The 13972-nt window shown below is 36.7% G+C and overlaps 1 protein-coding gene across 8 annotated transcripts in view; it reads right to left on the bottom strand.

Annotated features, from left to right (window-relative positions):
• Window positions 1-13972, bottom strand: part of MTM1 (myotubularin 1) — a 47036-nt gene that overhangs the window by 6618 nt on the left and 26446 nt on the right. For all 8 annotated transcript variants that reach the window (XM_072876962.1, XM_072876967.1, XM_072876969.1 and 5 more), the window contains 6 exons: window positions 12570-12653; window positions 11162-11311; window positions 9152-9340; window positions 5268-5453; window positions 4014-4220; window positions 573-665 (listed from right to left, as the gene is read on the bottom strand). In XM_072876962.1, the coding sequence (XP_072733063.1) occupies window positions 573-665; window positions 4014-4220; window positions 5268-5453; window positions 9152-9340; window positions 11162-11311; window positions 12570-12653 (909 nt within the window). The remainder of the gene's footprint in view (window positions 1-572; window positions 666-4013; window positions 4221-5267; window positions 5454-9151; window positions 9341-11161; window positions 11312-12569; window positions 12654-13972) is intronic.

Genomic DNA, 13972 nt, shown 5'->3' with positions numbered 1-13972 from the left:
GAATAAGACATCCATAGTGCACTCCTTATAGTGCAGCACCATACAGGGAAATAAGGGTTTAGCTCCTAATCCTTGGCCCTAAACGGACTAAGTCTGTGGCTTTGTTTCATTACTTATTGAAAATACAACGTTTAAATCACAGCACTCAACAGCTCCCAAGCTTCCTTTTCAAGCTTTGACAAAACAACGTTTGTCCCTGTAGTTCAGGGGACAGCTTCACAAAAATAGTGAAATGAAACAACAGACCCTATTAAGATAGCTGGATGCAATTCCTGTAAAAGCATTCTGCTGGGTCACATCTCTCAATGTGTTTCTGAGAAGCCCAAGGCACACCAGCCTTGCATGCATAGCCAATGGCATATTAAGCAACATCACTACAGCTTGTATACCACTTTTAGAAATAGGGTACAGAGATGGTATGGTTTAAAAGTAAATACACTCTTTTTGACTACAGTGTCAGAGCAGAGGGGTATGCTGTCCTCTTCAAATACTTCTTTTTTTAAATAAAGATCTAGGTTTTTAATTCGGTAATCTCTTAACAATGTTACCTTCTGAAGAATGATTTAACATACCTGTTTAGACATCTGCCACACACAATCAATAAACTGGAGAAAGATGGGTGATCTGTCTGCATCAGCATGATTTTTATCACCATGGCCTATTCTCTGAAATGAAGTAATACAGCCTCCTGTTAACCAAAACAGTCTATTTTATAGCCAATAGACAGTTTCTTATTTTGCACTAAAATATTAATGCTTCTGTAATAGAGCAACCTGTTCTTATGATTTCAAAATCAGTTCTTGCACCAAGGAGGAGAGATTCAGATACACAGAAATACTGCAAAGCTGTTCCAAAGATGTCTGAGAAAAATTCCAAGGTGATAACTGGCCTTGTTATAAAAACCTGCTAGTTATTGGACAAGCAGAACTGTTAAAGTGTCCATTACTTTGCGAATAATCAAGACATATTTTGAACTACATTTATGTAATAAGGTTGTCAAAAGCCAAGTTATATACTTTGTCATCTTTTGTAATTTAAGTCACTGGAGAACCTGGATCATCAAACGATCTAGACAGATTCTCCTAACCCTTCTCCTTCCACACTTGAACCTAAAGATTCACCCTGAGGTAGGCAGGGAATATGAGTGAGCTTAAAGAAATGTTCATGTTCTTGACAGAAAATTAATGCACATTTTTAAAGTTTGGGTGAGCCGCTTATTCTGAGGAGTCCAAAGTGACAATCAAAGGAATTCTCCCCACAGACAAAAAGTAGGTTTGGTAAAAGCTGTTTCCTTCCTTTTCATATTTGATAGCTGAGGACAGATAAGAGGTTCAGGGAAAAGAGATTCTATTAACTCCATAATTCTGCTTGAATATACTTGCCCAGAGGAGGCAAAAGAAGAGCATGTATGTTGAACTAAGATGTTGTCTATCTGCCTGTAAGATAGCAGGCTTAATGTATTAAGGACGTGAAAAATGACAAAACCAGTACACTACTCCGTACAATGATTTGCAAGACAGTTTAAAATAATAGAATTGAATGGCAGGAAAGAGAGTGAGATGAGGGATTGTAGCTGAACTCAGACAACAGTAGCAAATGACTAGAAAAGCACTATAGGGAAGACAAACACATTGGCCTCCTTGCTCTCCAGTTTTCATGGTTTAAAATACGTGGCATCTGTTAACAGAGTCATACGTGCGTTCAGTAAGGAGTGAAAGTCCTTCCACTTTCACTATGGCTAGCAGTTTTAGGATGTTTGAGTATTTTCCATCTATAATTATGTCTATGTCTCATATTTCTTATATTAGAATGCACTATTAGAATGACATTCCACATAACATGCAATTTTATCATCTGGATAGTGTGCTAAGTTCGCTATACATAGAAAAGCTGGAGTAGGGAATTCCTTTTCAACAAGGAAACTTATTGTGCACTTCAAATACAGAGAGGAACTATTAAGTAGTCTACTATTTAGTTATTTGTTATTAAAACATCCAAATTGCAACCCTGGTAACATGAAAACATGAAGCTTACTCTAACCCAGACAATATAAGAAACACCCTACTCTTCTCCAACTCCCCAACTTGAGGGAAGGCATAACAACAAAAGTTTCAGAGATGAGGTTCACGAAATGCTAACTGCACCAAAATGCCTAGTCCTCACTGTTAGTTTCAACAGTTCTATCAAATAATTACCAAACTAAAACAAAGCATGTATGATCAAAATATTTTCTGCTTGCATTATCAGTTTTTATTCTACAGAACACTCCAGAAAAGGACCACCACAAGCTAAACAACCCATCAAATCAAAATACACAGTACTCCCAGAAAACAGCAGATGGCTAAAGGCGAGTGGCTTCAACCATTTCCAAAGATTACTACTTGAGTGAGCAAGTTGGGAAAATAAAATAGTAGTTTAAGCAAAAGCAAGCTATTTAAGTCACCATTACTGCTGCTACATTGTCAGAGATGAACCAGTGGACTGAGCTAGTCATCTGGAAGGGGTGTAAGAGTCCTACCTCACTAATAGGAGAAAAACATTACCTGTTGAGAGAGAACAAACTCCTTTGATTACTCAAACTAAAATCAATGGTTTAATAAAAAGAATCAGATTATTCGAATTTATTCATAATGGTAAAGGACTCACAGCTCTCTCTTTTTAAGCTCTGTGTTAAACCATAACATATGTGCTAGACTACAAGTCTCCTAGTTATACAATCTAATTTTATCTGCATCATGACTATAACGTTTGTTAAAGATACAAAATAAAATATGAGAATAAAAAGGCAAGCCAGTGTTTTCCTGTGGCTGTACCAAGGCAGAATACTTCAAAAGGTTTATATAACACATCACTACCAGCACACTACAGGTAAGTACACAAAAAACTGGACTACAGCAGATATCACTCCCAGCAATCAAAATGCAAATCTCCTAAGCCTCAAAGCACCTTTAGAATGTCAGATCAAAGATTGCCACAGCCTACAAGCACACTTAAATGGTGCAGTGATTGATGCTGAGTAGCTATACATGAATTTCCAGATGACTGAGACACTCTTGCAAATGTAAAATGGGCATGAAGTACACACATAGGTATATTTTTCCATTTCTTGATTTTTCCAGATTGCTTATTTTCCCAATTTTAGCAATATTAAGTAATATGTTTAGAATATTCCACTAGGAACAAATTGACTGTGCAAATAACTTCTACTGAAGGTGTGGAAACTTCTTACTGTGAATTACAAGGTTCAGCATCAACAAGTAACACTGTTGTAAGGCTCCCAACTTATGTTTACATATCCCAGCACACTCTCCCTGCTGTTCTCCTTCTCTAGGTTCCTCATATAGATTTCCTGGTTAAATGGTTAGCTGCCAAATTTAAGAGAAGTTCCACTAAGACTCTGAAAAGTTTCCTAACACAAACACCCTTGACTTTGCATCATACATGGGTAGGATATTAAGGAATTGCTATAGACAATTTCTACTTTATCTTCTAAGCATCCAGAAGACAACTGAACAGAACTAGAGGCGGCATTACCAGTGAGAGCCTCTTGAGAGCTATTATGACAAGTTTAGAAAATTTGGGAAGAAGCATTCAAAACATCACTTAAGACATTGGCCAGACTCATTCATCTGCTTCTCATGACATTCAAAATAGTCCAAAGGGAGGGTGAGAGAGAAGCCTCATGTCCCAGCATTCTTCTGAAAAGTTTGGGAGGACATAATTTTTTGCCTTCTCATTTTATCTGCTCAATAACCACAGTAACCCTAGCAACCTTGTGTTTTTAAAAGGGTGTAAAGGACAAAATATGAGTTCTCAGACAAAGAATAGCAAAAAAATATTAACCAAACAGGTCCAAAAACAACAGCTCTTCTCAGATTTACCTGGAAATGTTTTAAATCAGAATTCCAAAATAATGAAAAGAATTATCAAACCTTAACACAGTAAGTTTAACATTAAAAGCTTTTTAGAATGTCAGTGTTGCATGGTCCTTGCAATTATCTTCTAATTCTTACCGATGCAAATTTGTGTCCAAAGCTTATCCACTCTTTTTGCACTAGAACTTCAAAGCCTTCAACTGTTCTGTAGTAGCTGTCTAGCATCAACATGGCCAGCGACGTTAGCTGTGCTGTCCGGTCCCAGCCATCACTGCAGTGAACCACCACAGAGCTCCTTCCTGAGGATACCTTGTCTGCCACTTGAATAGCCCCTGTCAAGACAAGCTAGCAAAGAGGAACAGACACCAAACAACACAGATTAGTGTTATCATTTGAACAAAAATAAATTGATTTCTTTGTATCTACACAGTATCTAAATTGATACTGTTTCCATTAAAAGACCTAAAGAGCATGGTGTAGTTAATTGGAAAAGAATTTTCTAGGAGATCAAGTAAATTTCTTGTATAAAAATAGGGAAACAGATTGGTTCCCTAATCCCTTAGTAAGATCTAATTCATCTCATAGCAAATTCTTAAAAAATGGGGCAGAAAACAGTAACCTTGATAAACCGAAGAACATAAGCTTCTTTTTTAAAGAAAGAGAGGATTTGCCATAGGATATACTCTCTAAAAATTCTGTATTTCATTTGGCTCCTTTCTTTGAACTAAATTACTGAAATATCTCTGTTGTTGGAAAAAGGAACTTGTACCCTTCTAATATGCTTATTTTCCAAATATTAACTTAAAATGAAAATATTATGAAGTAGGATTCATTATATAATACTCTAAATACTTTTGCACAGCTGTACTTGAAGCAAAAGGTCCAAAGGTCAACTAGTAAGAACACTGGTGAATTACCAGTTTAAGTATTTTATTTGTGCTACAAGATGAAGATTACAAAATCTACAAATAAATTTACAATATTTATTTACAAAACCATAATTCACACAGGAGTCACATACATACTGACAACTAAAGTAATTACTAATCCTTCACAATGACAGTTATCTGTAGTCCTGTATTGCTAGAAACAAATCAGTTCTCACACATGTAAAGACAATCAGACTAACAATGCATTCCTCTATTAAAGTCTGACATTTGACTTGGGGCAGACAATATCTGTTGAATTTCACCTGCTGTTGCTTAGTAATGATAGCTCATAACATAGTCTAAGACTAGTTGGCAAAAAGCCAACACTCAGTGATGCTGGGTTTTTTAGTTCAAGTAGTTTGATGTGTTCCATATCAGGACTATCTCAAAGTCTAGCAAAGAAAGCAAGTCTGATATGACAGATTTGGACAAACATTATTTCAAACAAACAGCGAAAAGTTACCTTTATATGTTCTAACCAATGGGTTGATTCCAGACTCGACAACCAGTGTGATTCTTCCACATTAGGATAAACAATGTCCTTCAACTTCTTCAAAGATTCCCGCATTACATGAATATTATGAATGTCCAAGAAGAAAAGTTCTGCATTGGGATATGCATCTTCACCTTCATATCCTCCCCCAGTTGCCTACAAACAAGAGATCTAAAATTAACTTTAGTCATATATACACTGTTGTAGCAGCTTTTCAACAGAGCAAGAAGGGACTGAATTTTATTTATACTTTATGTTGTAGTTGGGCAATATACGATCTTAGTTGCTTGTTTAAAACATCAGTCTCAGATACAAGCTTTGGAGGGGCAAATGCTGGAGAAGAATACTTGGGGGCTTTCCCTTGTCCAAAGGGACAAAGTGTATTAAGTATAACACATGGCCAGAAAGACATTCAAGTTGCTCCAGCTAGCCTAGTTCCTTTCAAAACCTCAAGGGAGTAACCTTAAAAGGGAAAATTAATTATTTTAGATTAATGCTAAGAGGTTGTTTGTACTGTTGGGCCTGAAGGCATTCAAATAGGATTGAACTAGCCAGGTAAGGGACAGTGGGCCAGCAGCACATCAGTCAGGACTCAGACTGCTTTGAGAATAAGACGACATTTGTACCTTCCTCATTACTTTTGAGATTCATGGTGGAAACAGCTTTTCCTTGACCAACTGACATTACAATGTCAATATTTTTTTCTTCATTTATGTCCACTTTTCCCACCAAGGATTAAACAAACTCATGATTCTGAATACAAAAGAAATCAACGTACTTCCTAGACAGATTATTAAGGTTAAATTAAAATGTAAAGTACATCACACAAAACAGCAATTATTCATAACATACTAGATCACAACTTCCAGGGAATAAAATTGCTCATTTTTTTGTTTCTGTACCAATTAGAAAGAAATACAGTCAAAAGGATTTGTCTGTTTCTTTACACCACTAATTTAAAGAGAGCAAACCTCAGGTTTATCAGTGCAAACTTGCTACAAAAAAAAAATTAAAATTCTTTGTGTTTAACCTGCCTAGTTATTTACTACTAAAATTGAACTGATATTGAAATAGATAAAAATGATAAAGTGTTTGGCCAAGTAAAATTAAATTTAAGAGTTCAGTTAAGAATAAGCTACATTTAATTTAAGAATTAAGTTCAACAATCTTAGATTCTGCCTCTAAGAAGTAAATTAGTAATAACATTAAAGTTTAAAGTAACTTTTCTAACATTAAATTTTATTGCTGAAAACTAAACACGTATTTAGATCGTTAAGAAATTAAAGAGTCACATAAGTAGAAAGTCTCTTCTACTGCTGTGCTCTCCAAACATTTAATCACCACCACAGCAGAGGATATGCCTGGTCACAAAAGGAAATGGAAAAGCCACACATATTTTAGGACACAGCACCACTGATGAGGTTTTCCGAAGATAGCTGCAAAATCACAGCATTTCCTGCAGACAGCAAAAACATGCCATGCCATGAATTGTGATAAATAAATTTTGCCTTTATAAGCCATTACAGCCACCAACTACACATCAGACAACAACCTAAAGTATGGTATGGCCTTTCCCCATTGGTACCACCTACATTTCTGTATAGTAGCACAGTATCTCTACTCTATGCTCTCTATCTCCTTCCTCAGATGTGGGGGTATTCTCAGAGCTGCCAGGCTCTGCACTAAAAGAAGTAATGATTGTATTTTTCTCTTTCCTTTGAGTATTATGAAGTCCTGGTGAGGAGTGATTGTAATTTTAGCATCAGGGCTGCTGCAACTTCTACTGACTGTGTGGTCTTGACCTATGTACAAAGAACACAGGAATGCATGAGTAGTGTAGCCCAAGATTTTGCTTATACTAATCTTCACAGCTGTTCAAGAAAACTTTTTTCAGTGCTGATCAACGCTGGCTTGCACTCTGTATGTCATTGTCCCTCAGACCCAGAAATGCACACTACTGCTTTTACTGCTGTGATTGAGAATTTCATATTTAGAAATATCAGGAGTTAATTAAAACACGAGTGAAATACGTAGACCATTTTAAAAAGCTGAAAACTGTGCTTCATACTTCAATAAGTATGTGTGTATAAGGTTTGGGCATAATACATCTTTGAAACAAATGGGGTAAAAATCTGAGTTTGTCCAAGAACTGGGGGAAAATTTAAGTTAATGTAAGAATTGACATTCCTTGCACAAAGCAAACAGAAGGATTACATGTTTTATTCACCCATAAAAATTCAGTGTGCAGAGGATAATGCAATTTGTAGAGTAAAATGCAAGAAATTGAGGAAGACCCTCAAAATATGAACCATCAGATTAAAACCTAGACAAACAGCCCCTAGGATCAAGTCTCTGAAAGAATGTGTGCTATACAAAAAAAAAAAAAAGCAGCCTTATTTCTTGCTTAATAAATTATATTCTCTATTATAGAGAAGAGGGCTGTAAAGGTACAGATGCATGCATTTAAGTTGCACAGAGCAAAACACTAACATTATTGTCCCTCTTGAATTCTGAAGCAACTTAACATTTGTTCCATATAAACCTCCTATACACAAACAAGTTTTACTATTTCATATTCCTTTCAGCACAAACATTGAAGAGGACTCATTCCACTAAATTAGTGTTAATTTTGTGCCAATAAAACTATTCAGAAGCTAGAATTCTTTCTCTCCCAGATAAGCACGCTCATCGTTTCACTAAGATCTCAAACCCTCTTGAGCTCATCTCTCTCATGCTCTTTGCTGTGCAGACACACAACTTCACTAGTAAGTACTGAAGAGCATATCCACTTCATTTGTGCTTGAAGTTCAGTGAGTAAGGGACTATCCTAGACATGGAGGGAGTGAAGTTGGTACATTCTCATATGAAGAAAGAATTAAACTTGTGTCCTTCACCGCCTCTCCCTAACCAGGCTCTTCATATAAACATGGAGCACATCCATGTCTGCTGTGCTCTGTGCCAAACACAACACTGACACACTGTGACGAGCATTATCTGAGTATGCCTGAACAACGTGGTCCTCAGAGTTGAGGGGGGCGGGGGGGCAATCAAGGCACAGGGACACCTTTTCTTCTTGAAAGGTTGGACCAGATGGTCTTTCTAGGTCCCTTCCAATCTGGGCTGCTCTATGATTCTGATCCCATTTAGGCTTTGATTGTGGATTAGCAAAGAAATGGTCACTTTGTCAGATGGAAACACTACTTCTGTTACTACACTTACCACCTACAGGGACCTAGGGAAGAACAGGCATCTAGGTATCCAAGATCATACCCATACTGCTGTTTAGAGTGCAAACCCCCAAATTAACTTACTCATCACTTTCTCTTTATTTGCTGGATGCCTGGATAGGTCTGAAGTGGTTCATGTAATGGTTAGGAAGAACCAAACAAAGGATGCCTGTCAGTGGGCTTGGCTTTATGCACACAGCCTTTCCAGCACAGAATTTTCGCAGAGGATATGAAGCAGAACTGTGGCTTGCACAGAGGTGGCATGTCATTCCAACAGAGAACATGCTCTACAGCTCAGCCTACATCTGCCTCACAGTGCAGAGTGTAGTCATACCTGATTTCAGTCCCATGCTAAGATCTGTGCTTGACTGGTAACGGACAGGGTAAAGCATGTCTGGAAATCCACATATAGTCCTGAAACCCTGCGTATGACCTGCTTTAGGCACTCATGTCCTTTCATGGCCTTGAGCTGCAGTATTTGATTATGTAAACATATGTTTGATTATATACATTTATCTACATTAAGATTACTACTGTTCCCAAAAACCTCCTCACAGAAAACTTCAAACTAAGTCTCCTCCCTACCCACCCCCCCACCCCAAATAAGGCTATTAAGCATCTGTTTACCTTGTTTGCGACTGCATTGACATTGGGCCTAGCATCATAGATGGTCAGTTTTGAGATCTGCCCGTTAGCCTCCCTGATGATATCAAGATATCTTTCATCATCTTTATTCCGTTTGCCACTCATTCCAACAAGGGGTTGACTGCAGCGCATAACAACAGCTTGAGTCTCTGGATGAATCCATGACAGAACCTAGTGAAAAACACATCAGAAGAAATACATTCTATTAAAAAATTACAACTTAAAATTTAAAGTTACATTCTTTAAAATAGATAATATGAAAATTAACACTTTTTATTTTATTTCTTCAAAAGATAATCCCCAGACATCTCATCTGCTTCCACTTTAGTCTCATAAAACTTAATAATAATCTTTAAAAGAGTTAATTCTCTTACATATTTAACTTACTGAAATTATACTTACCTATATAATCCAGTGTATTTTAATATTTTCCTACAAGTCTTAGGTTGCACAAATAATTCTGAAAAGCAAACTGGAAACAAACATAGCAATGCCTGCTGAAACTAAGAAACAATTCAGAAGAATGAACTCATTGTAGAAACGGTGACTAAGATGCTCCAATTCTACAAGAACAACTTTTCCCTTTTTTTGGATAAGGAAGGAAAGTTGAACCTTTCTGCAGGATCTTGAATGTTCCCCCTTCTCTTTAAAGTACATTTTGTTCCTCAGCCCTCTTTACAAAGAGGACACACTGGAACAGAGCGCATGCTGCCGTTGCTGTTCTTCTGAGCCAGAGGGGACTTACCACAAACAAGAGACAGTGAGCTGCCCAGGGAACAGATTGCAGTGCAAGAGATTAAAGGTAAGCACCCCAAGAAGCAGGCAAAAACTCCAACTTCATCACTGAAGAATATTAAGAAAGAGTATTCCCACCCAGTCTGAAAGTGGTGGGTTACAGAGTGAAAGAACATCAGAGTTAAAAAAAAAAAATCCTCAGAAAGTATTCACTCCTGAAATACAACCCTAAGTTGTATATCTAGAAACGAGACCTGTCAGTGTGTGTACGGCTGAGTATGATTGGTTATTTCCTGACAAGAATAAAATTACTATTACCAAGGAAATGACTCTCACTGTGCAGGCATACAAAAGCCCTGTCATGAATTTTGATATGACAGAGAAGATACAGCTAGGTTATAAGAACTGCATGCACACACTATATATTTAACATATATATTTTACATACATATGTGTGTAATGTATATAGTAAATTTATAATTATAGGCCTAGCCTGTCAGTAAATACCATCTCTAATAAAGACTTATCATACTGAGTTTCACATCTGTTTGAAATTAACTGAGATTCAAGGCAGCCTTCTGATACTAGCTAAGAATCTAGCACCTCTTCTGAGTTTGCCAAATGGAAATATTAGTTAAAACAGATTGTATTGTGATAGAAATTAATATTTTCTATAGTGCCATAAAGAGCCAATACATAAAAATTCTCTTACCTCAAAGAATTTTAGTTACAGAAATATACTGAAAAGTCAAATGGGTTTATCTTAAACTCCACAGCCCAATTTAAAGGACTAAAAAGCCCAAGAATTCACTACAGAGACTATGCATGAAGTCTTAGTTTAGGACTGACCATTGGAAGTATGTTTAAATGCCACATGGTTTGCTTACAAGAGGATAACATTTGCTATCACTTTTTATGTGCACTTATCCAACAGTAGTCAGCAAACTAGTACAGATGGCAGTCTAAGGCTCATACTTCATTAAGAAAAGGGCATCTGCAATGCTGGCAGTCATTACTAGAAAAGTCAAGTTAAAACCGATGAAGTTGGAATGGGTGATTGTTGTGGGGGAAAAACGGAAATGTGGCTTGGCCAAGACACTAATTTCAAGCAGTCAAAAACCGCCAGCCAATCAAAACTATTTTGCTGTAACCATTTCCAAAAAAAGCATCCTCTGTGTTGTGTTCAGCAAAAAGTTGTTTGGATGCATACTTAAAACTAGCTACACTATAAGGTAACTTTCATCACATAATACTCACCGGGATTCTATTTCGGGACCTAAAGGCAGCAACTTTCTTGAGATCATCATCTGTTGCATTATATGGCACTACTAAGAGCGACGGATACGTGTCACACAGTCCGTAATGTTCATTAATAAAAGTTACTCGCCACCGTTCATTAGGCAGTCCCTAAAATGTAACACAAAGTTTTTCAAGGTACTTTTGGCTGTACAAACAATAAATCTACTCTTGAATTTTACATGACATTATGGCCACATGGTGGCAACAACCTACCAATTTAACCTAACTACAGTAGTGTTTCAAAACAATAGAAGAAAAAAGATTACAAGACCACACAAAACAGCTCACTGCTGATGGATTCACAGCCTTAAACAATTGCAGAGATGTCTCATATACTCTTACATACACAACTCTATTCTTACAAAAAGTTTCAAAACAATGATTAAAACTAGTAGACATATTTCTTTAACTGTGGGATTGAGGAAAGAAAATTGCCTTCTCTCCTCCCTCAAAGCTCTGCCTTTCCATTTTGCCTGCTAAAAAGAGACTACGATCCTGAGAAGACGGGGGAGAAAGTTTCACCTCAATCTTTCTTCCCTGTAGCCTCATACTGCCTTCAGGTTATAAATAAGATTCAGGGTATCTTTCTTATTGAGAAACATAACTTTTAGTTGCAGTCTGCTCAGTAAGGCATTTCACAAACAGTAGCCAGGAAACGGAGAAAGACTGATAAGCCCTCCACACATGCACAGTGGGGTTTGTGCGGGTGTTTGTATTTTACCTTTTTTGGGTCTTAAGCCTCTAAACCTTGAACCAAAAAACTACGGAGGGGAAAAAAAAAATCGAAGGAAATCCTTATTGTTTGCTATTTAAATTGTTTTTAAAAAACATGTCATATTTAAAGCAAAAATAAATAGTCTAAAAGACATTTTAAAATTCAATATCTCATCCCCTTTCATTGACATTTTCCTAAAATCACCTAAAGAGCAAAGTAGAATACTAACAGACATATAAATAACTTCTGTAAAGCAATGCTGTTTCTAAAATAAGCTGCTTTTTTTTTTCCCTTTCACTTCAGGAAGAAGTAGACCAAATCAAAGACCAAATAAAATCTACATTTAGGACACTGCAGTTACATATTTGGCACATTCTCCCAGCCCCCTGCTCACTTAACAGTGGCACATTGTAAGAGGTATCAATAACTTCCTTCAAAGAGCAAAGACTACCTTCCTGTGACATTCTAATTTTTTTTAAAGGTTCCAGTGTTTTATTTCTCTTCTTCACTTTTTTCAAGTTGTATTTCCATCTTCTCCCATTCTCAGCTCCCCCCACAAAAGAGCTGATAAGAGAAATGTACAAACAATAATTCATCTATATAAGTTGTCAGATATGAAAGCACCAGGCAACTGCAACTTTAATAACTCACTTGTCTCCTGTATTCAGACATTGGATTGTACACCATCCATCCATTTTCAGAAAACTTTTCTTCATTTGCAAATGCAAAAAACCCCTGTGGGATGTAAAAGAAACTTATTACACCAAACTATGACTGAAAGTGGCAAATATGAGGGCTCATCATCAGTTACACCCTAATGCCTGCCAGAAAATAGGACTGACTTTTCCATGCCAGCCTCATTCTCTCCATTTAAATCTGATATTTATAAGACTGTAAAGCAAAGAGCAAGAAGTAACAAACAATACAGATCTGCTAATGGAATAATGAAAACATGACAACAGTTAAAACAAGAAGTGACAATATAATAAAAATTACAAAGCTTAAACCTTTGGATTTTTTTACTGTCAGGAGGTTGAAATGGTTTAAAATTGTTTATATCAGTTTATTTCCCGTATTTCACATCCTCACCAAATAAACTACCGTCTTCTCACCAAAATTTCTCTAATATGTACAGCTACAATTACTACATAAAATATTAGACACTAAGTTGAAAGTGTAAAAAGGCTTTAATTGCTATTCATTGCCATTAGGAAGCAGCTTGCTTTCTGCATCCCCTCCCCAATTGATCCTTACCAACAGAAATTGAGTTTACTGTAAAACTCCATGAAAATTAAAAAGTTGCCATTGAAAATGAAACAAAATATGTTGTTAGTAGGTTACACTACCTACTTTTCTCTTGCTTTGTTGCCCACTCTCAAGACTCATTTATACAATACAGCATCCTCACCCAGGATTCTGACAACTTCCTCATACCTTTTAGCTTCCTTCTCCTTTCAACCGTTTCCAAGCAGGCTGTATTACCTAACTAACTGCATTTTTCCTTCGTTTGTTTTCACAGTTTATGATAAAGCAAAAGTAATGTTTATTTTAAGAATCTCCTTCCCTGAGAAAATTTATTTTGGTGGCTTACGAATTCTTCAGATGCCAATTGGAGCATGAAACTAAGTTGTTTCAAAAAAAAAAAAAAAAAAGAAAACGCAGAAGAGAACGTGTTGTCCTAACTGAGCAACAGCAGCCAGAGCAGAAAGCATTCGAGAGCCCATCATAGCTCATTTGTAACAAAAAAAGCTAAAAGTCTCCTAGCTATTCAAACACATTAAAAGAAGAAATTGAATGCTAAACTGAACATCCCAAATCTACACCATTTTCACAGGCGTAGACCTGAACTAAACAGAAATGCAGAAAACCTGGCAAGCCAAGAAAAAAAATCATGGTTCTAAGGTGCCATGATTATGCCTACAGAGGTAAGGCAATGCTTCATAAGTGCACCATAGGCCCAGATGGAGGTTTCTTTAGATCTTATGAAGCCAGACCCTGACGGCTCAAGGCAATTCTGTTTAGCCCAATATGTTACAATGGTTTAAACAGCAAAC

Source organism: Ciconia boyciana, chromosome 12 (assembly GCF_034638445.1).
Source record: "Ciconia boyciana chromosome 12, ASM3463844v1, whole genome shotgun sequence".
NCBI classification, from domain to species: Eukaryota; Metazoa; Chordata; class Aves; order Ciconiiformes; family Ciconiidae; genus Ciconia; species Ciconia boyciana.
This window is presented reverse-complemented; position numbering and strand designations above follow the sequence as displayed.